Source organism: Notolepis coatsorum (assembly GCF_963971535.1).
Source record: "Notolepis coatsorum genome assembly, chromosome: 15".
In the NCBI taxonomy this organism is placed as follows: domain Eukaryota; kingdom Metazoa; phylum Chordata; class Actinopteri; order Aulopiformes; family Paralepididae; genus Notolepis; species Notolepis coatsorum.
The window spans coordinates 18,320,904-18,345,267 of NC_140179.1; the positions used below are offsets into that span (position 1 = coordinate 18,320,904).

Here is a 24,364-nt window from a genome sequence, read left to right on the forward strand (position 1 = left end):
GGTCAGACACTAGAGCTAGTCATTTAATAAGACCATGTCAGCATGTCAAAGAGGTCATATTAGAAGACATCTGCCATCTTCCATAAACTAACCATAGACTGTCTTCAGAGTGGTGCAATGTACCCATCTGCCTGAGCCTTATATAGATGGAAGGCAGTGAGCCACAACCTCCAACACCACTAATCACACACACACACACACATGCAAAGACGGAGACAGAGACAGAGACAGAGAGAGAGAGAGAGAGCGAGAGGCGGGGCCGGCCGATAGATTGATGGGGGGGCAGCCCTCTGGTAAGGTGAGGGACAGGATCTCTACATGACGCTAGTTAAGGTTCATTACTGGGATAAAATTGTGACTTGATTTATGGGTGTACGCCCTATGACGTAGATCCTCTCTCTCTCTCTCTGTCTCTCTCTCTCTCTCTCGTCTCTCTCTCTGCTAGGCTAATAGGCTACTGGCTACTAGGCTATTAGTATACTAGGCTACTAGACTACTAGTCTAGTAGGCAACTAGGCTACTAGACTAATAGACTAATAGACTACTAGTCTAATAGGCAACTAGGCTAACACTAGTCTAGTAGGCAACTAGGTTAATAGACTAATATGCTACTAGTCTACTAGGATACTAGACTAATAGACTACTATTCTAATAGGCTACTAGTCTACTAGGATACTAGACTAATAGACTACTAGGCAACTAGGCTACTAGACTACTAGTCTAGTAGGCAACTAGGCTACTAGGATACTAGATTAATAGACTACTAGTCTAATAGGCAACTAGGCTAATACTAGTCTAGTAGGCAACTAGGCTACTAGGTTAATAGACTAATATGCTACTAGTCTACTAGGATACTAGACTAATAGACTAATAGGCAACTAGGCTACTAGACTACTAGGCTAATAGGCTGCTCGTGTTTACGTAACACCCTCGGTCCTAACGTTGAACTCAATAGTATGGATGACAGTCAAAGACACAACATAATCTGATGGGTCAAAGGTCAGTACAGTACCGTCTATCCCTTTACGGTGTGTGTGTCTGTGCGTCCGTGTGTGTTTGTGTCGGGATGTCATAAACCCATACTATTAGCAGGTCAAAGAGGGACACGTTAGAATTCATGTGCGTCGTCCATCTCATAATTATAGACTGGCTCAGTGAGCATCGTACGTTTTATGACCACGTCTTGCAGAGGGGGAGAGCTCTCTCTTTTTCTCTCTCTTTTCTTCATCGTCTCCGACCATATGGACTACTGGTAGCCAATCCCATCTTGAATTACATAACACTCTCTGCACTACCGTTGAACCTCAATAGTATGGCTGTCAGTCAAAGACACTAGAGAACACGACAGGTCAAAGGTCATTACAGTACCGTCTATCCCTTTACGGTGTGTGTGTGTGTGTGTCTGTGGGATTCATGGGTGTATGCCCTCTGACGTAGATCCTCTCTCTCTCTCTCTCTCTCTGTCTATCTCTCTGTCTCTGTCTCTCTATCTATCTCTCTGTCTCTGTCTCTGTCTCTCTATCTCTCTCTCTCTGTCTCTGTCTATCTCTCTCTCTGTCTCTATATCTGTCTCTGCTAGGCTAATAGGCTACTGACTACTAGACTACTAGGCTAATAGGTTGCTCGTGCTTACGTAACACCCTCTGTCCTAACGTTGAACTCAATAGTATGGATGACAGTCAAATTGTGAAGTTGATTTATGTGTGTACGCCCTCTGACGTAGATCCTCTCTCTCCCTCTCTCTCTCTCTGACACTAGAGAGACACTAGAGAGACAGACACTAGAGAGAGACACTAGAGAGAGACACTAGAGAGACATTAGAGAGAGACAGAGACAGAGAGAGAGACAGAGAGAGAGGATCTACATCAGAGGGCATACACCCATGAATCCCACAGACACACACACACACACCGTAAAGGGATAGACGGTACTGTAATGACCTTTGACCTGTCGTGTTCTCTATTGTTTTTGACTGACAGCCATACTATTGAGGTTCAACGGTAGTGCAGAGAGTGTCATGTAATTCAAGATGGGATTGGCTGCCAGTAGTCCATATGGTCGGAGACGATGAAGAAAAGAGAGAGAAAAAGAGAGAGCTTTCCCCCTCTGCAAGACGTGGTCATAAAACGTACGATGCTCACTGAGCCAGTCTATAATTATGAGATGGACGACGCACATGAATTCTAACGTGTCCCTCTTTGACCTGCTAATAGTATGGGTTTATGACATCCCGACACAAACACACACGGACGCACAGACACACACACACACCGTAAAGGGATAGACGGTACTGTACTGACCTTTGACCCGTCAGATTATGTAGTGTCTTTGACTGTCATCCATACTATTGAGTTCAACGTTAGGACCGAGGGTGTTACGTAAACACGAGCAGCCTATTAGTCTAGTTGCCTATTAGACTATTAGTCTAGTATCCTAGTAGACTAGTAGCCTATTAGAATAGTAGTCTATTAGTCTAGTATCCTAGTAGACTAGTAGCATATTAGTCTATTAACCTAGTTGCCTACTGTACTGTATCTGTATCTTATTCACAATAAGAGTCATTAAATAAGACCATGTCATCATGTCAAAGAGGGCCATATCAGATTACAGGACCCAAGATGGCAACATACTAATGTAACATCACACACCGTAATGGGCTGCATAAATATGTCATTGTCCTTCAATTAAGAAGCATTAATGCAAAGGTATTCGTCTGTATCCTATTCACAATAACAGTCATTTAATAAGACCACGTCAGCATGTCAAAGAGGTCATATTAGAAGACATCTGCCATCTTCCATAAACTAACCATAGACTGTCTTCAGGAGTGGTGCAATGTACCCATCTGCCTGAGCCTTATATAGATGGAAGGCAGTGAGCCACAACCTCCAACACCACTAATCACACACACACACACACATGCAAAGACAGAGACAGAGACAGAGACAGAGACAGAGAGAGAGAGAGGATCTACGTCAGAGGGCGTACACCCATAAATCAAGTCACAATTTTATCCCGGTAATGAACCTTAACTAGCCTCATGCAGACTAGCCTCACCTTGCAAATCCCTCCCCCTGGCCTCTCGTCCAATGTCCTCTCTCCTGCTGTGCCACGTGTCCTTCCCCCCTCCTTCCTCCTCCCCCTCCCTGTGCGCGCAAGCGAGAGAGAGAGCGAGATGCCCCCCCATCAATCTATGGCCTCTATGGTCTCTCTCTCTCTCTCTCTCTCTCACACACACTTCTTTAGGCTCATCCCCTGCACCTGAGGTGTGAATGGTGTATCCCAGATGAAGCAAACAGCCAGCTGCACAGTACAGGTATCTATACTATGGCAGACAGACCTGGGCAGGGTACCGGGCCCAGGGGCTCTGAACTTAGGTGTAGTCGGTCTAGAGCAGGGGTCTCAAACCCGCGGTCCGCGGATGATATTTTGCGGCCCCCTACTTGACATCAAGTTTCAAGTTTTCAAGTTTCTTTAATAGTTGTCATACAGAAGTACAGAATACTTTTGTACAAAATGCTTCTTACTGTTGCGCTCCAGAGACTGTGCAAGACAGGATAAGTATGAAATAAAAACATAGTAAAATTAGAAGTAAAAAAAAAAAGAGGTCACAGTGTTCAGTTTAGACATATGTACAATGTTCGATGCAGAATAGACGTAGTTACCATACAATATACAATACTGTGCAGTGTACTAATATACAATACTATATAGTGCAAGGCAGAAATGGAGAAATGGGACGAGGTGCAATTTAGGTACAATTCACAGTAGGTGTACGAGTTGTAGTGCAAATCCTTTATCAATAAATATAAAGTGTAAGTGTGTTTGTGTGATCTAAAGTGTGGAGAGTGGGTGCTGCAGTGTGTTTGTTTGAGTGAGTGTGTGCGTGTGGGTGTGTGTGCTGTGTGCATTTGATGGTTGTTGCATAGTGATTATTGTTCGTTTAGCGATTATTGTTCGTTTAGCAGCCTGATGGCCTGGGGATAGAAGCTTCTTCTGAGTCTTTCTGTGCTCGCCTTAAGACTCCGGTATCGCTTGCCTGACCGCAGCAGTTCAAAGAGGCAGTTGTTCGGGTGGCTCGAGTCCTTAATAATTCTCTTAGCCTTCCCCTTGCACCGCTTGTTGTAAATGTTCTGGAGGGTGGGAAGCCCCCCTCCAATTGTGCGTTCGGCTGAACGTGTCACTCTTTGTAGTCTGCTACGGTCTTGTGCAGTGCTATTCCCAAACCAGGAGGTGATGTTGCCGGTCAGGATGCTCTCTATTGTACATGAGTAGAAGTTCCTAAGGATCTTCTGACTGACTTGGAACTTCCTTAGGCGCCTGAGGAAGTAGAGGCGTTGTCGTGCCTTCTTCACAACACTGTCAATGTGTGTGGTCCATGTCAAGTCCTCGGATATGTGGGCTCCGAGGTACTTGAAACTGTTCACTCTCTCAACCGGTGCCCCGTCGATGCTGAGGGGGCTGTAGTACTTGACCCCCGACCTCCTGAAGTCCACAATCATCTCTTTTGTTTTGCTGACGTTCAGGGAGAGGCAGTTCTCCTGACACCACTGTGACAGGTTCTCTACCTCTTCCAGGTAGGCCCTTTCGTCGTTGGCAGAGATCAGGCCCACCACTACTGTGTCATCAGCAAATTTGATGATGGTGTTGTTGTTCCGCTGTGCTACGCAGTCATGTGTGTACAGGGAGTAGAGGAGGGGGCTCAGAACACAGCCCTGGGGGGCCCCTATGTTGAGCGTGATGGATGAGGAGGTGCAGTTGCCGGCTCTTACCACCTGGGGTCTGCCCGTCAGGAAGTCCAAGACCCACTGGCAAAGTTTAGTGTTAGTGCGGCCCGAGTCGTTGCGTGAGTTGGAGGTTTTATTTCTTTTATCACTTGTAGGCTACCATAGCGCAGGCTCATGACAGCAACGTTACGTTAGTGACTTGGTTGAAACGTGATTCCGGAGTGATACCAAGTAAAGTGGAAGACAAATGCATCCTCGCTATCTCCTCTGCACTGCCACTGTGTCTGTGTCTGTGTACTCTGCTCTGGTCCAATCACATTCAGCGTCCCGTCAGCGTTTTCCCCCCCTCACCCAGGTCTTAGGTCAGATCGATAAATTCATAACTCATTGGTCTGCTCATCTTGACATCAAACAGCGTCCTGCGAAGTGGTTGACATGCAGAACCAAATGAGTCTACAAAATGTCGTTGTTACTACTGACCGACAAGAGATAGCGAATGCACCGTTCCGACCCCACCCAGTCATCGACCTTAGGTCGAGTGATTGGAGTTGCGGAATCTTTTATTTTATTTGCACTGGGAAGGACTCTCTTTATTCAGATGAGGTCCATTTCCCTTATCCGTTACACATATTATCACTGTATGGCTTTACTTGATAATCCCATTATACAGAACCCACTTCTACATCTATATATATATATATATATTTCTCTCTTTAGGTCTCCGTCTGGATAAAGACACACTTCTAAAGTTTTTACATCATAAATCATGAACATCACGAAGCAATGGGTAAAGTTACAATGCAAAAACATTTCAATGCTTACCCGTCCGTCTGGTCAGAAGAATGGATACAAAAAGATATATTATAAAAAGCTGTTTTATTTAGAAAAAGCAAGTTACAGAAGAGACTTCATTGGAAATGTCCAACTCAGTTAAAAGAAATATAAAACAAAAACATCTCATCTGACACGGCTTGTGCCTGCCATGGAAAATCTTCAAATCACTCAAAACCCGCCTCTCGAAGGAGGAACAGTCATTTTTATATTGATCCTGCATCATATTTCTATTGGTCTAAAAACAATGATGTCACAGGGATGTCATTTCACTAGCCAACCAACGTACAATACGTAGTAAGGATGGACTCCTCTCCTTCTTTACTTGCGTTACCTTCAGTTACCTAGTTTTTTTAAGTATGAGAAAGTCCCTCCACTTTTCATCTTATTCAGAACTTACAAAGGGTTAACCTGGCAACCAGGCAGTGCTGGGCGAGGCCATCTATGAGAATTCCCATCAAGACTCCTCAGAGTTTATAGCAGAGAATCTTCAGAGATGCCCTCCTCCAGTAAACACAGTTTACACAATATATAGTATTATTCTCTACTGACAGTTCATTTTAAGCATAAAATTATGAAACATATAATTAATGCAGCAGAATATGTATACACCTCTAACACCAACATTTCTGACTGTAGCAAAACATTTACCATTTAATTGTTATATAGTTTTAAGATTCTCTCTATAGTTTTAAGACTCTGTATAAGTTTATAACACAGGTGGCGCTTGTTGATTTGTGGCACACATAATGTGTGTCTTCTCTAAACTTTCACAGCCTCCGCCTTTATCTTCCTGGGGCCCCTCGCTTCTGCCACGTTATCAGCAAAAAGCAGCCGGACCAGTAAGTAACAGGTAGTAAAAAATGCAGGCAGGCTAGGCCTTCTGTGGGCAAAATCCTTTTCCCATGGCAGAGGCAGAGGCCTCCCCCCCCCCCTCTTTCAGTTACCTCCCTGCACAAACAGAACAGGCGATTCATTCTTCACGCAGCCAAGCAGTATGGAAGCAATATATATATATATATTCAGATATATACTATTCAGAGAATATATACAGATATATACCATAAACATATGTTTAAACCTTTTACATCCCACAATTGACAGAGAGAACAGGATGTCATTATAACCAGTGTCACTATTTGGCTGTGACACTTTACAGGGAGTAGGGCGGGTCTTCACGGACTGCATGTCGTCTCTCTCTTTCAGTCCGAGTCAGAGCAGAGTTGACAGCGCATCTACAGTAGCCTCGCTCCCAGTTTTATCTCTGTGAGATAAATGTAGCTAGTAGCCTAGTTTCGCCAGCAGAAAAATATGGCATGTTCAAAGATGGGCAGTAAAAGAAAAGTCGACTGCAATTCAAAGGTGAATGGACTGAAAAATATGCGTTCATCCTGAGTCCCAGCACCAAACCAATGTGACTAATATGCCAAGAAACGGTAGCTCTTGTGAAGAAACGCCACTACGAAACAAAACAGTTATTTTAATGCAACCTTTCCTCAAAATTCAGTGCTAAGAACCACAAAAATAAATGGAATGAAATCAACATATCAAGCTGCAAGCAGAATTATTGTTAAATCTGTCACAATGAGAAAAAGTCCTCAGTGGCATGGGTGTTGGCTAAACACAAGAAGCCATTCTCTCTCTCTGATAATAAAATAATGTATGACTGAAGTGATGGGAGACCATGTTTGAAGGCAAACAAAAGCAAATCCCCCTCAGATCGCACAGCAACAAGAATAACTGAAATACTGGCTGGTGATTTGATTAAACAGCTTTGTGATAGAATAAAAAAAATGCAGTGCATTTCCATAGCTGCATGTGGATGAGTCCACTGACACCACTGAGAAGCCTATGTTCTGAAGAACCGTTCATGTTCTGAAGAACTGTTCATGTTCTGAAATGTTATTGGTAAAGATTGAGAAGATTGGATAACTTTTTTTTGGAATACTTGAAACCCTTTTTTTGTGGAATATTTGATGCGGCCCAGCCTCACCCAGACTCTACCTCCAGCGGCCCCCAGGTAAATTGAGTTTGAGACCCCTGGTCTAGAGAATCTATATAACGTCTGTAGTAAGCACATTGCTGTGTGTGTGTGAATGTCAAATACAGAGCATGTAAGTGGAGCGGAGCGGTGGATTTTGAAGTGAGCACGGAGTGGGCTTTAAAATGGGTCAGAGCGACTCCGGAGCGAGAGCTCTCCTCCGCTCCCAGCCGCTCCCAGCAGCTCAGTGCACACGATCACACAGTGGTTTAAACTGATGTACTATACATATAGTACAATGCCAAAGCAATAGGTGGCGATGTACAAACATGAAGGCCATTTTCAACCAATCAGAAGGGTGAACCGTCACTACACATCCTGCTAAGTCAAAGCAGAATCCGCCATCTTTAAATCACCTCGGGACCTCGGGTGAACGCAACATTTATTTTCAGTGAGAAACAAACAGTGCAATAAAAAAAAAAGAGGATACATTCACTGTGTTCTGCCTCATTTATTGATGAAACGAAACCAACATCAACACAATGTACCACCAAGAGCGGAGAGTTTAGTCTCTCAAAAAGCGCTGCTGTTGTTGTTAGCTTACATGCTAACGTGAATGGGATCTGCCATAGCATTGCGGCTATGCTAGCTATGTTAGCATACTAAAGCTAGTTGAATGGATAAACGTTATTTAACATTGCAGAATGGGTACAATACAATACGGCTCAATACAAACAATTGTTAAGTGGCCCAGGGGGTGCAGAGTCATCAACACAATGTACCACAAAGAGCGGAGAGTTTAGTCTCACAAAAAGAGCGCTGTTGTTGTTAGCTTACATGCTAACGTGAATGGGATCTGCCATAGCATTGCGGCTAGGCTAGCTACGTTAGCATAGTAAAGCTAGTTGAATGGATAAACGTTATTTAACATTGCAGAATGGGTAAAATACAATACGACTCAATACAAACAATTGTTAAGGGGCCCAGGGGTTGCAGACTGTTGTAGTTTGGTCAAATCAAGCTAATTTACATCATGCTCCAAAAATATTTTTTTTCTGCTGAGCGGGCTGTGGAGCGGGGAGCGCTTGATGCGGGCAGTGTGTGTGTGTGTCTCTGACCTGTAGTCCTTGATGTGTGTTAGGGTGTGTGTCTCTCTGACCTGTAGTCCTTGATGTGGGCAGTGTGTGTGTGTGTGTGTGTCTCTGACCTGTAGTCCTTGATGTGTGTTAGGGTGTGTGTCTCTCTGACCTGTAGTCCTTGATGTGGGCAGTGTGTGTGTGTGTCTCTCTGACCTGTAGTCCTTGATGTGGGCAGGGTGTGTGTGTCTCTGACCTGTAGTCCTTGATGTGGGCAGGGTGTGTGTGTCTCTGACCTGTAGTCCTTGATGTGGGCAGTGTGTGTGTGTGTGTGTGTTGGGGGGTGGGTTAGGGTTAGGGGCAGGGTGTGTGTCTCTGACCTGTAGTCCTTGATGTGGGCAGCGCACCAGATCACGTCGGCCTCTCCCTCCTCCTCTGTGAGCTGGAAGCCTGGATGCTTCAGGTGATCTTTAACCTGTCTGAGGTCCGAGTACACCCTGAGGGGGGGGGGGACAGAGGGGGGACATCATGAGGGGACAGCAGGGTGACATCATGAGGGGACAGCAGGGTGACATCATGAGGGGACAGCAGAGTGACATCATGAGGGGACAGCAGGGTGACATCATGAGGGGACAGCAGGGTGACATCATGAGGGGACAGCAGGGTGACATCATGAGGGGACAGCAGGGTGACATCATGAGGGGACAGCAGGGTGACATCATGAGGGGTGTCAAGAGACCTCAAGAATCGAGAATCCCAACCTTCCCTGCCAGGGTGAAATGGACCTCACCTAAAGATCTGTACCTGACCAAAAAGGAGATGGGTAAGAGAGCATATCCCACAGGTACAGCCCCCACAGGTCCCACAGGTGCAGTTCCCATAGGTCTGGCCAGTAAGATGGTGAGATATCAGGAGGAACAACCAGCGGAAGGGAGTGTGAGGGCACGATGGAATCCAGACCAAGGCTCCTCTCAGCCGGGGACATTGGAGTGGTATAAGACCTACGACAGCCCGGAGTCCCCAGAGTCCCCAGATCGACAACCATTACCCAAGAGACCAAGGGTGATCACAACTGAGGTTAGTGAAACGAGGTACAAGAAGACCAGGACCAGAGTGAACTGGTGCAGCCCGGAGAGAGGAGGTAAACAACAACTGTCAGAGTCCTCAGACAGTACGCCGGAGATTGAACTTGACCCCACTGACCCCAGACATGGCTCTACAGTGCGACCATATTACTTCGCATTTGCCCCTAGAAATATGTGTGTGCGAACCGGAAAAATCAATTACTCAATTACTCGCGAGGGAAGATTACAACCTCAGTTGTGGTTTTTTCTCTCCGCTGCTAATCGTTCAAAAACTACAAGTCCCACATTGCACTCAAGCCAACGGTCCAATCACAGTAGAGTGATGTGACTGGTTTCAAGGGAAAGAAAGCAAATGACCAATCGGAAGCTTTCATTTGCTTTTTTACTTCCGGAAAGTCCGCCATTGCGCTATGCGAGTTTTCCGTGACAGTAACATTAAATGAATGTAACTTATTCTAGTCTTACCAAAATCAATAGATTTTAGAACACCTAGATTTATCGATAGCAATAGTAATATAACGTTAATGCAACAAAACGAATGCCTTGCTTTGTTAATCATAATGTTGATGCAGTAGCGTATGTCGTTGTGTTGGCTTTAACGCACATGAGAATAACATAACACTGTGTACTAGGGATGCTCGATATTGGCTTTTTTACCGATACCGATATACCGATATTGTCCAACTCTTAATTTCCGATACGGATATCAACCGATATCACATTTTAATGCCGATATCGGCCGATAATATCGGACATAATTTCTATAGAAATGTAAAAAAAAATAATAATAATAATTTGAAAACCGATACCGATATTTTCCGATATCACATTTTAATGCCGATATCGGCCGATAATATCGGTAGGCCGATAATATCGGACATCCCTACTGTGTACACATTAAAATTGCGATAATCGATTCTAACATTTTCAAATCGATGCAGTTGAATTTTCCCCTTAGGATCGATGCATTGCGATGCATTGTTACACCAAAGTCACTGGCCCACTGTGCGTGTGTATCTGTGTGTGTGCTAACTTGGCTAGCGTTATCAACAGCAGAGGTGGGTGCAAGCGGTGTGACGTAATTGGCAGAATCGACTGTCAATCAATGGTCTACCTGACACGCAAACTCATAAACAATGTTTCTGTACTGGAGGTGTACAGTATTTCAATAGGCAACCCTGAAAGGATTATTTTTCTAGAAGAACAACACTAGCCAAAACATAGGCATTGTATGCATAAAAGGGGCAAACGTTAAGTGACTGTTACTTTTGTAGCAGTAGTTCAATGTCACTGACTTTTTTATTATGCCTAGTTGTTGGCTACAACTTTGCCACAGTAGGCATTAATCACTTAATAGTTCAAATGTCTGTGTCCCATTCCCGTTTGCACACGCAGATACACACACATGCACACAGTGGGCCAGTGACTTTGGTGGTATGTGCTATTGCACAGATGTGTGTCCCGTTCCCGTTTGCACATGCACGCACAGTACAAATATACATTTATTAAAAAAATATATAAATAAACTCCGTTACTTGAAATATTTTCACTGTGCTCCTAAATATTTTTGTGTGCTCCTAAATTTCTTTGTGTGCTCCTAAATTTCTTTGTGTGCTCCTAAATTTCTTTGTGTGCTCCTAAATTCCTTTGTGTGCTCCTAAATTCCTTTGTGTGCTCCTAAATTTTTTCATTTAGGAGCACATGTGCTCCTTGGGAAAAAGGTTAGCGTAGAGCCCTGCCAGAGTGCAGCCCGGGGCCACGAGACGGGGACGCTACTCACCCGTCCTACCCGGGGCCATAAGACGGGAACTCTACTCACCCTCACTACCAACCTACAGCCCGCGACTGGTTCCAAACAGTAGCCCCATTGAAGGATGGCTAACAGAGAACCCAGAGACAGGTGATATAGAGGAGGGTGGGATTTGTCTAGGTGACCTGCGGACCTTGGACTCCTTCTTTATGCTAGGAACAGGACCCGCCGCCCCAACCTACTCAGCGCTCTCCGAGAAGAAGTGGGACGTGGCCCAGGGGTGGAATGAGGCAGGCCTCACACCCTGCGATGGACCACCAAAGGCTTCAGAGGGAGTGGGCGAAACGGCACTGGAGAGCCTGATAAGAGAGATGGAAGAAGGGATGCAAGAGATGGAGAAGGCCCAGGGGGAAGGGAAAGTGGAGTGGATCAGAACGGACGGTCCAGAGCCACCAGCCCTGGAGATGCCAGAGAAGGATGAGCCGCTGGAGATACTCATCGTGAGTTATGGGGTTCTGGAACAGGACAGTCTTCCAGATATGGTAGAAAGTCCAGATATGCTGGAGATTCACGCCCCTGACCATGACAACGGTCAATGGGGTCAATGGACAAGTTATTAAAAGGACTGGTGCTGAATACAAAGTAGGTGCCAAGAAGAAAACTGCAAAATACAAAGCAACCTCCCAGAGGGCGACAACGAGTGATTTATAACCATTACCATGTATGACTGAAATTAAAGGAATGTATTATATTCAGTATACAATGAAAATATGATTATAACTGTATTGTAATCAGCACACGCAGAAACGTGATTAATATGAGTATGCAGTCATTCAAGCAGACGGACTGTGACTGAAGGAAGTCATGACTAAATATGGGAGAAGCAACCTACAGTAACCTGTATAGAGCAAAGTAAGCGAGGCGGATAGGAGGTGCAAAGAGAGTTCTGGAAGGAATTGGTCATAAATTTAAGAATACAGCAATTGGTTGAGCAGATGTTGAGGGAGGACCGGAGGAACAGACGGCCTATATAAAGGGCAGTTATAGGAAAGTTTGGCAGAGCGCTGGAGTCGGCTCTCAGGGTAAGTTCGCCTCTGCCTGATCCAAACCAGATGAGGACCGGAGGAGCAGTTCCACAATTCTACGGAGATCTTCGAAGGGAGTCAACCAAACAGCTCCACGGGAACCTAAGGGAGTATATTAAGGCTCCGTTGGACGATGTGGAGTTGTAAATCCCAGACGGGTGCTTTCGAGCTCTCCCGCTCTCGGCGTGGCTCAATCTGAGAGGGTGATTGCGAGAAGGCACTCCAGATTTAAGAATCCCTCGGAGTCCCTGGCTTTGTGCGAACTGCGAATTCCTCCTCTGGTCCATCGCTCTCCCTGCTCGACCAAGGGCAATTGGCCCACGGCCTGGCTCCCTGTAGGTAGCAGGCTCTTTGGTAGAAAACGGCATCCGAGCAGGATAAGGGAAGGTGATCTGATCAATTTACTGAACTCTCTCTTGTGACCTCCAGAGTAATTATATGCTCAGTTCAGAATATGCTCATTTACATTATTACAATTCTGATTTGTCTTTTTATTTGTTTTCTCTATTCTCTTCTATGTTATTGTTCTAATTCGATTATACTTCTTTATATTGATTCGAGTTTCTATTCTCTGATTGAACTGAACTGTGGCTTTTTCCCCCATATGCAAACAAGGTTAAAGCTTGAATAAAAATAAAGATCATTGCTTTAATCCGACATCTAAGACGGGAGATCCCCCCCTTGAATGGCCCTTCTAAGGTCTCTCTCCTCCACACTGCCTGTGGAGCATTTTTCCCTATTGTTAGGTTTTAGTGAGTTTTTCCTTACCTTCGCGTGGGGTATGTCTGGGAGTGTTTGCATTCTTTCATTTATTTGCATTTATTTTAAATGTGTTGGACCTTATGGTGTTCTTGTTCGGTTCTTGACTTATTGTTATGTTTCTTCTTGACTTGTTTAAAGAAGACGTGTACGGCCCATGGGGACATTAACGTGTGTTGTCGGGCCTTACAAATAAATTTGATTTGATATGACTTTGATTTAATAAAAATAAAATCATTGAAATGAAAGAGATTGTGTGGAACTTTTCACCCATTGAAGGGGGTTTTACTGATGGTGAATGTAAAGTATTAGGTATAAGCGTGCTTGTTAACAGGTTCTCAAAGGTTACTCTTAAACAGAACATTTCCCTGACCGTGAAAGTATAATCATGGTCACTACCATTCCAACATCCACACTATCATACTCAATCATAAGTAGAGAGCTGTCGTAAATTGTGGTGACCTCAGTGGGCTCTCGATCCACTGGCTATTTGTTGAGACGCTGAGGTTGAAGCAGGGGAAGACCACAAGACGGAGACAGTTAGAGAGTTGGACGAATCTCTACGCCTCGCAGCTTAAACACTCCTGGAGGAGCTGGTGTAGGTAAGAATCCCCCAGCTCCCCGGAGCGGACCCTTTAGACGGAGAGCTGCTCAGTAGTCTTGTACAAGGCTAATTAAATGGGATTGAACAGGGGACAGCAGGGTGACATCATGAGGGGACAGCAGGGTGACATCATGAGGGGACAGCAGGGTGACATCATGAGGGGACAGCAGGGTGACATCATGAGGGGAAAACAGGGTGACATCATGAGGGGACAGCAGGGTGACATCATGAGGGGACAGCAGGGTGACATCATGAGGGAACACAGTAAAGGGAGAGGCTGAGACTTACTTCAGTATCTTGCCTTCAGGGACGACGTGAGGCTGAACCTCTGTGGGCAGCGTCTCCTTGTTCTCCTGGCATATGGTCTGGAAGGAGAGGGGGATGAAAAGGGTGCGGAGGGTTAGGGTAGGGTAGAACCAACGAGAACCAACGAGAACCAACGTAGAACCAACGTAGAACCAACGAGATGCAATAAGAGACACACAGTGAGAGCAGAGACACACACTATATTAGATCTAATACACTTTCAGGAATTTGCTAGAGAGGGGAGCACCACCCAGAGTGATCTGATCTGAGGTCAAGCAGCTGAAGGGAAGGAGACTAGGAGAGAGAGGAAGGAGACAGGAGACTAGGAGAGAGAGGAAGGAGACAGGAGACTAGGAGAGAGAGGAAGGAGACTAGGAGACTAGGAGAGAGAGGAAGGAGACAGGAGACTAGGAGAGAGAGGAAGGAGACAGGAGATGAGGAGAGAGGAAGGAGACAGGAGACTAGGAGAGAGAGGAAGGAGACAGGAGACTAGGAGAGAGAGGAAGGAGACAGGAGACGAGGAGAGAGAGGAAGGAGACAGGAGACTAGGAGAGAGAGGAAGGAGACAGGAGACTAGGAGAGAGAGGAAGGAGACAGGAGACTAGGAGGGAGAGGAAGGAGACAGGAGACGAGGAGAGAGAGGAAGGAGACAGGAGACGAGGAGAGAGAGGAAGGAGACAGGAGACGAGGAGAGAGAGGAAGGAGACAGGAGACTAGGAGAGAGAGGAAGGAGACAGGAAACGAGGAGAGAGAGGAAGGAGACAGGAGACTAGGAGAGAGAGGAAGGAGACAGGAGACGAGGAGAGAGAGGAAGGAGACAGCAGACGAGGAGAGAGAGGAAGGAGACAGGAGACGAGGAGAGAGAGGAAGGAGACAGGAGACTAGGAGAGAGAGGAAGGAGACAGGAGACTAGGAGAGAGAGGAAGGAGACAGGAAACGAGGAGAGAGAGGAAGGAGACAGGAGACGAGGAGAGAGAGGAAGGAGACAGGAGACTAGGAGAGAGAGGAAGGAGACAGGAAACGAGGAGGAAGGGAAGGAGACAGGAGACGAGGAGAGAGAGGAAGGAGACAGGAGACTAGGAGAGAGAGGAAGGAGACAGGAGACGAGGAGAGAGAGGAAGGAGACAGGAGACGAGGAGAGAGAGGAAGGAGACAGGAGACTAGGAGAGAGGAAGGAGACAGGAGACTAGGAGAGAGAGGAAGGAGACAGGAGACTAGGAGAGAGAGGAAGGAGACAGGAGACGAGGAGAGAGAGGAAGGAGACAGGAGACTAGGAGAGAGAGGAAGGAGACAGGAGACTAGGAGAGAGAGGAAGGAGACAGGAGACTAGGAGAGAGAGGAAGGAGACAGGAGACGAGGAGAGAGAGGAAGGAGACAGGAGAGAGAGGAAGGAGACAGGAGACTAGGAGAGAGAGGAAGGAGACAGGAGACGAGGAGAGAGAGGAAGGAGACAGGAGACTAGGAGGAAGGAGACTAGGAGAGAGAGGAAGGAGACAGGAGACGAGGAGGAAGGAGACAGGAGACGAGGAGAGAGAGGAAGGAGACAGGAGACGAGGAGAGAGAGGAAGGAGACAGGAGACGAGGAGAGAGAGGAAGGAGACAGGAGACGAGGAGAGAGAGGAAGGAGACAGGAGACTAGGAGAGAGAGGAAGGAGACAGGAGACTAGGAGACGAGGAGGAAGGAGACAAGAGACTAGGAGAGAGAGGAAGGAGACAGGAGACTAGGAGAGAGAGGAAGGAGACAGGAGAGAGAGGAAGGAGACAGGAGACTAGGAGAGAGAGGAAGGAGACAAGAGACTAGGAGAGAGAGGAAGGAGACAGGAGACGAGGAGGAAGGAGACAGGAGACTAGGAGAGAGAGGAAGGAGACAGGAGACTAGGAGAGAGAGGAAGGAGACAGGAGACTAGGAGAGAGAGGAAGGAGACAGGAGACTAGGAGAGAGAGGAAGGAGACAGGAGACGAGGAGAGAGAGGAAGGAGACAGGAGACTAGGAGAGAGAGGAAGGAGACAGGAGACTAGGAGAGAGAGGAAGGAGACAGGAGACTAGGAGAGAGAGGAAGGAGACAGGAGACGAGGAGGAAGGAGACAGGAGACTAGGAGAGAGGAAGGAGACAGGAGACTAGGAGAGAGAGGAAGGAGACAGGAGACTAGGAGAGACTGATACATATATTTAGTACTGATACATTTGTACATTAGCTAATGATGCTAATGATGGAGCATCGCCGTCAGTTGTGTGATAGTAAAGGGCTAACCTTCTGTATTGTCACAGTGAAAGGGTTAACCGGCTGTCGTGTGGCAGTGAAAGGGTTAAGTGTGATCCCCCCACCCCCCTCTTTTTGCTTTGTTCCAGGCAGACACTCTGACCTGACTGCTGCTGTGACCTCACTGTCACATTTCCCTCAAACTATGACACTAAAGACACTTTCTAACTGCTGCTGTGACACATTGTCACCTCCATTTTTATATTGTAAATACTGTGAATCGGAACGTGCAATGTTACTCACTGTGCCTTGTATATATCGTATTGTAGTGGGCACTTACATGGACACTTACATGGACTGGACATAATCCACCTACACTGTCACTTTAAGGACACAGGGCATTGTGGGTAGCTAGAACGGCCATATTAACTCTTTGCTTGGTTTGTTGTGGTATGCACGCTATGCTAATAAATTATGCACACTGATGTGTGGTCAAAGAAACTCTACTCTCTCTGGTCGTGATTTCCCACTTCCTACAGTATATCCTTTTAAAAAAAGGATCTATTTTTACCTTATTTTCTAGCACTCGCTTGTATTTAAATTGTAAAACATTTTCAGTTAAGTATTGTGTGATTTTGTGTGAAGGGCGGACTAGCAAAGTAAGATTTTTTTTCATTGTACGGCAAACTGTCTGTTTAACTGTGCACATGACAATAAACAATCTTGAATCTTGAAGTGTGTATTTTTAGGCTCAGGCTCAAGAGGTTAAACTAGATGGGGTTCTTATCTCTAACTGTACTCCGTGGGCCCAGAGCCAGATGGTTGAGGTCAGAGGTCAGATATAGGTGGAAAAGGTAAAAAAAGCCCACAACCTCCAAAACTGCACCGCAACTAAGGCTGCTTTCACACTGTAGACCATCTTGGCCCAAATCTGCAGATTTATTTGTTGGCCACATAAAAAAAAGAAAGATAATAATAATATGTGAACCTTTTTTTTTTTTTACAAAAATCATATCTGAGCAATAAATCAGAATTGAGCACTAAAGCCTGCAGTGAGAACCTTCTCCTCACCTGGTAGTAAAGGGTTAGGGTTAGGGTTAAAGGTCACCTCGTAGTAAAGGTCGGAGGGCTCCGCCGTGGCGGTGCCGACTCCTTCCAGGTCGGCTGGTATCCACGGCAACAGGCGGCATTTTCTCACAAGAGGGTTAGTCTCGCTGTATGTGTAATCCCGCGTGACTTCGTCTGAGGGGCGGGAAACAAGGACGAATTGTAATCAACTACATTCACAGATAGAAACAGGATGTATACAAACCTAATAATAATATATTTTATTTGGTGGCGCCTTTCAGGACATCCAAGGTCACCTTACAGATCATAGAAAAAATAAGAAAAAAAAATTATAATAAAGTCAAGGTTAACAATAAAACAAGCAACAGGAAGTATAAAAACAGCGAAGTTAAAATAACAAAACAAACAAACAGCAGGGGGTATAGGACAGTGACAGAGGTTACAGTGAATATGCGGGTTTGAACAGATGGGTTTTCAGTTGAGATTTGAATGTTCCAGGGAGTTCCAGAGTCTGGGAGCCGAGCAGCTGAAAGCACCCATGGTACTGATAACAAACTATCCATACACCTGGGCAAGACTGTCCATCCTTTTTGGCACAACAAGGACATTAGGCAAAGTCGATACAAGTCTCCTGTAACTAACCTCCTAACCCTCAAAAATGGCACAATCACACTCCCATATTCAATAACAATGCACTCTTAATGGAAAAACGTCCTATAAGATTCCCTATATGGGAAGAGCAAGGCATACACTCATTAGGGGATATTTTTAATAACCAGGGCTTCTGTAGTTATGGAGAAATATGCACAAAGTTTAACCTCACCGAGTCCACATGGCTTTTTTACATACAGTTACGCCTATGTTTGAGGTCTCACGGTGTTCCATTACACATACCAGTTGAACACCACAGATACCACAAATTTTTCTATGAAAGAGAAACATTGGGAGGTTTTGTATCAGGTTTTTATTATCAATTACTAACGTCCTCGTATGAAACCCTTCAACTAGACACTGTCTGGAGGAGGGATATTCCAGACCTGGAAAGTGACTTTGATTGGCAAGAAGCATGGGCAAATGTCCGTCTTACATCAAGGAACCCGGACCATCAACAAATCAATCTTAACTATATTCACAGGACATACTTGACTCCTATAAGACTGAACAGAATGGGGCTTAAACAAGACTCAAAATGCTCCCAATGTACAAATGGAGACGAAGGGACATTTATGCACATGTATTGGGACTGCCCACCAGTTAAGGCATTCTGGAAAGATGTGACCCATCAATTATCAAAACTCGTATCTTGGAATATACCAGTACACCCCTCTGTATTGCTTTTGAATGATGTTTTTGAGTTTGCAGTAAATCCACAGCTAAAGAGATTGGTCTTATCGGGTATCACAGTAGCTAAAAAACTGATCGCATCACGCTGGTTTCAACCGGAAAAAATGTGCCGGAAAGTTTGGTCTCTTACATATCTCGATGTGATATATCAAGAAATATCTACAGCAAGAATTCTGGGTCTCAACGAATCCAAAATGTCAATGTGGGTAGAAGTGGTGGAGAGAATAAAAGCTAGCTTATAATGGTAGTGTCTGGTTAGGAGTGAGGGATAATGGAGGTACTATCCAAGGAGGGGTCCGGGAGGGGGGGGTTCGAGCTGGAGCATATGTGTGTAGGGTTTTAGAAAATAGGTATTAGGGGTATGTCCTATATAAGCATTTGTATAATTGTTAATTTCGCTGGATATACACTGTATACGGTAAAATATTATTGTTGTGAAGGGCCAGATTAAACCGAATATATATATTTATTTATATATATATTTAATTGTATTTGTATATTCTCTAATATTCCCTGATATCCCTTGTATATTCCTTGTACAATATGCATTGAATATCCATTCTAGCCTACTGAACATCCCATAATAGTCTCCATTCTACTATTGGTCGAGACCTTGGTGCCAGGCTGCCATACCCCTCAGACCCAGTTCAAACGTACCGCTCGACATGTACGAACAAGTCCTAGTTCCGCGTAGGAATTTGGCTACCGCACCACTAATGGGACTATTTGTTCATAGTGCGTATATATACTGCGCTACTAAAGTAGGACTTTCTTTTCAGTCCAGTTTCTTACCCTCCAATAGAGTCACAGACGTAAAGCCTCCCCGCGACGCCACGTGTGGGAGTAAGGCCAAGTTCGGCCTACCATCGGTATTGAGACATCGTGTATATTAATATTTGAATAGTCATATTTGGCACTATATCGTCGAGTTGGACGTAGTCTATTAAGTTAATAATAGTCTGTTAATATATAGTGCTTCGTGCGGTGAGAATACTACCGTAGTCAGTACCCCATCGTTTCGGGCAGAGAACTGGCTGCTTACCCAGGGTGGTTGACCCTATGTGAAGCTGCACCCAAGGAGCCCCAGAGCCGACGAGCGAGTGGACCTGTATACCGGATTATTCTACCGACGACAGCCCGCCTTCCCAGGCACGGATTATGCTTTGGATACTTTGATTATTCCATGGATAAAGACCCCCGACACTGCCGTGTGTTGGAACCCCCCCCCCTGGAGAGGACGCAAGGTGAGGAGACGCTCTGCAAGACGAGGTCGCTTCACGTCTCTCCCCCGTGGACCGGAGAGAGCCGGCCCACAAAGAGTCCACCTGCTTTCATCTGTGGTCCAAGGATTGCCGGCGCATTGAACGGCACTACAGTGGGTTCACCTGGGATACCCTTGGCCGGACGAGGCAGCTGGATTCTACCCCCCCCCCCCTCCTACTCCTGTCGGCTTACAAGCGACCGGATTAACCCCCTCTAGTGTATCCAGCCTATAATCATTAAAGTATCATTGCTGTTATTCCTTAACTATTCCAGGTCGTATATTTACCACTTGCGCCTTCAGAGATTGGACATTCTCTATTGATATACCGACGAATACTCCTTGCCATAAAAGTGCATACTATTTCAATTCATAAATGTAATTAAGTGATTGAGTGCTTATTCTACACACCATCGCTGTGTAGGAAATAAAGACCTGTTTCTAATTCGTACATTTGTGTTGGATCCGTTTCATCTACGTGAGAGTGTTCATGATAATATATTTATGCCGTGTACTGGGTGGCCGAATATTAAGTACAAAGGTAGTGGTAGTAAGTATCATATCTAGTAATACAGTCAGGGAATTGTACCCCTCAGTTACAATTATTATAGACTTTTTTTTGTCTTGTTTCTGTACTTGCATGTCATTTTAACCACCTTGACTGTTAGTTTCATTATGCATTATGTGTTGAGTACTGACTTTTAATAATTTCTGTTTTGCAATAATAATAAAAAAAAATTAAAGGAGAAATTTGGACTAGAAAAAAAAAAAAAAAAAAAAAAGTCTCCTGTAACCAGAGGTGCGTTCCTCATATCAACTCTGATTGCACGCACGCTAATGACGCCACGTGTGCGCGCTCCCGTGCATGCGCTTATATTAATGTTCCCTCGCTTAAGCACAGACTAAAGACAGTGCCTAATTGCCTCTACGGATGGAATGTAACACATTTCATTCACAAGTTAGGTGTGAATGTATCTGAGAACGTATTTAACATACCTGACGACCGGCGCTATTGATATGCAAAGTAGCCCAGGTGGGTACTTATAGCAAGTTGGCGAGTGCAGCGCATTCCTGTGTGCACGCACGTGCCGTGCACATCCGTGCATGTGCGTGCACGCGCTTCTGCTCAAATCTTTGGGTCCACAGAGTGCAACCCCGTCCCATGAAGAACGCATCCCTGCCTGTAACGGAGCAGTAGTCAGTCACAGGGACAACTAGTGTCAAGTACCTAGGACTTACACTAGAGCAGTCTCTCTCATGTGAGGGCCCTTTCTCACTCACTGTTCGGGGTCGAATCAGAACCGGCTCGCATCAGAAAAGGGTGCGTCTGTCTGAGTGAGAACGCTGTCCCCCGTCCCCGCCCCCCGCTGATTCGTCCCCGGGGGCGCTGAACCTGGGCCGGTGAAATAGGTGGTCTCGGGTGCGCACTAGTGGGAGCGGGGGGCGTGACACACACAACGTCGCATGTGGAGCCTCACAGCTCAGTGGATGAAAACATGAAGCCACGTTACAAAGCACAAAGCGCAACACTTCCCTGGCTCGCATTAGGCCTGGCAATTTTGTTTGCCATTGCTATGTCTATACATTGTTCGAATGCATTTATTTCTATTAGACCAGTGGTGCCCAACCAGTCGGCCGTGGTCGACCAGTAGATCAATGGCATGCAATATAATTGCCACGAGCGATGGGATAATGTTAGCTGCTGAACAGGCTAAGCTAACTAGCGTTAGCCATTAGCTTAGCGTTTGCCACAATGCTATACTATTATACTGGCATATTCCATTCACGTTAGCATGTAAGCTAACAAAATCAGCGCCTATGAGACTAAACTCCGCTTTTGGTGTTCAATTGTGTTGATGTTAGTTTTGTTTCATCAACAAATGAGAGGCAGAACACACAGTGAATGTATCCGTTTTGTTTATTGCACGTTCTTTGCTGAAAAACAAGTGCTACAGTGGCTATACTAGACTAGTACTAGGCTAAGCTAACTAGCGTTAGCCGTTAGCTTAGCGTTAGCCCTGGGAAACGCTCAAAAGCGAACTCTACAACACCATCCATTCGTGAGAAAAGGGGGTGGGTTATATTGACAAGGCTTGACAACAGAGGTTCAAATATAACTTCATTTTATTGGTTATTTGTTTATTTTATATCCGCATCCAGTCTCCACCGTGTGTTAAACGGCTTCCTGTTTACATTTTCGAGCGTGACATCATCGCCTACGGCAAGCTTACAAGCTCAAAACGCAAACAAAACCCAGAGCGCACCAAGACTGAGTGTGTTGAAAGGCGCTATATAAAACGAAGTTATTATTATTATTACACAAACTAGAGGGGGGAGAGGGGGGGGGGGGGGGGGGGGGAGTTCGCATCAGATCTCGGAACGGACCAGAACGGAATGGAACGGAACCGATTGAGGTGAGTGAGAAAGGCCCCTGAGACTAGTGCTGCCAACATTATATCCAAGTGTGTGTGTGTGTGTGTGTGTGTGTCAGGGTTAGAAATTAACATTTTTTTTCAAGGGCTTTTTTTGCCCCCCTTAATTGATTTTCGGGGGCTTTTTTTTGTATTTCGGGGGCACAACATTTTTATAATGAAAATTAACATAAAGATTATAAAACATTGTTGACACTTTTTTTTACAGTCTTCGTCCCTATGTTTGATAACGTAATGTTAATGTCTCCATATATAGGGCTCTACGCTAACCTTTTTCCCAAGGAGCACATGTGCTCCTAAATAAAATGTTAATAAATAAAATCTAAATACAAATTTAGGAGCACACAGAAATTTAGGAGCACAGTGACAATTGTTCAAGTAACACACACACACACGATGTGTGACATCATGGCTTGGTTTCATGTTTTGAGGTACCTTCAATTATCTGTAAATAATACATACATACTCTTATCTAAATAGATTAAATATTATTGTCCCTGAGGGCAAGTTGTGTTGTTGTCTTGATATATCTACAAATAGCAGACGAATAACCGGTTGCCTCTGGATCAATGAATGTCTAATATTGAATAATATTATTAGATTTTTAACATCCCTAATTCCAACAGTCAAGAGGCTTGTTTCAAATTGATGAAAAACCCCACACACGCAACGTTTGTGAGTATAGGCTCTGGCCAGATCGATCAATGAAATACGTTGCGCGCTCAGCGCTGTGGAATGAAGGAAATGCGCATCGGGATCGGATTTGGATGTTACAAATTGGAGTTGTGTTACAAATGGAACGGTCTTTCCCCGCCGAACACAAGTTACTTAACGTTACACAGGTCGCGCTATGCAGATGCTTAGCTTGCTAACGTTAAGATAGCAGTGTAATGCTTGATGAGAGCAGAGCGCTCTGTCTGTGTTCGCAGCACCTCTCAAGTGCCTGGAAGCATCTCCCTGTAACACGCAGCGGGCCCCGCCTCCCTCCTCCTTGGAACAAACATTCCACCCAAAAACTGAATTTCAGTCCAGTTTCAATCTGAACTATTAACAGCGGAGCTGTTTTGTAATCTTCACAATCACTCGTCTGTCTCGCACACTGCAAGTAATTGATTTTTCCGGTTCGCACACACACATTTTATTAGGGGCAAATACGAAGAAATGCTCGCACTGTAGAGCATATATATAATTATATATATAATTAGTAAACTGTCGGGGGCTTTTTTTGCCCCCCTTAACTGATTATCGAGGGCATTTGGTCAATTTTCGAGGGCATTTAGCCCCAAGCCCCCGTTAATTTCGAACCCTGGTGTGTGTGTGTGTGTGTGTGTGTCTGTGTGTGCGTGTCTGTGTGTGCGTGTGTGTGCGTGTGTGTGCGTGTGTCAGGGTTCGAAATTAACGGGGGCTTGGGGCTAAATGCCCTCGAAAATTGACCAAATGCCCTCGATAATCAGTTAAGGGGGGCAAAAAAAGCCCCCGACAGTTTACTAATTATATATATAATTATATATATGCTCTACAGTGCGAGCATTTCTTCGTATTTGCCCCTAATAAAATGTGTGTGTGCGAACCGGAAAAATCAATTACTTGCAGTGTGCGAGACAGACGAGTGATTGTGAAGATTACAAAACAGCTCCGCTGTTAATAGTTCAGATTGAAACTGGACTGAAATTCAGTTTTTGGGTGGAATGTTTGTTCCAAGGAGGAGGGAGGCGGGGCCCGCTGCGTGTTACAGGGAGATGCTTCCAGGCACTTGAGAGGTGCTGCGAACACAGACAGAGCGCTCTGCTCTCATCAAGCATTACACTGCTATCTTAACGTTAGCAAGCTAAGCATCTGCATAGCGCGACCTGT

General features: G+C 45.2%; 1 protein-coding gene across 1 annotated transcript in view; it reads right to left on the reverse strand.

Annotated features, from left to right (window-relative positions):
* Nucleotides 1-24,364, reverse strand: part of ttll12 (tubulin tyrosine ligase-like family, member 12) — a gene marked incomplete at its 5' end in the record, with an annotated part of 98,807 nt that overhangs the window by 56,566 nt on the left and 17,877 nt on the right. The window contains 3 exon segments of the mRNA XM_084330914.1: nucleotides 8,996-9,112; nucleotides 14,187-14,263; nucleotides 17,514-17,647. Coding sequence (XP_084187040.1) covers nucleotides 8,996-9,112; nucleotides 14,187-14,263; nucleotides 17,514-17,647 — 328 coding nt within the window.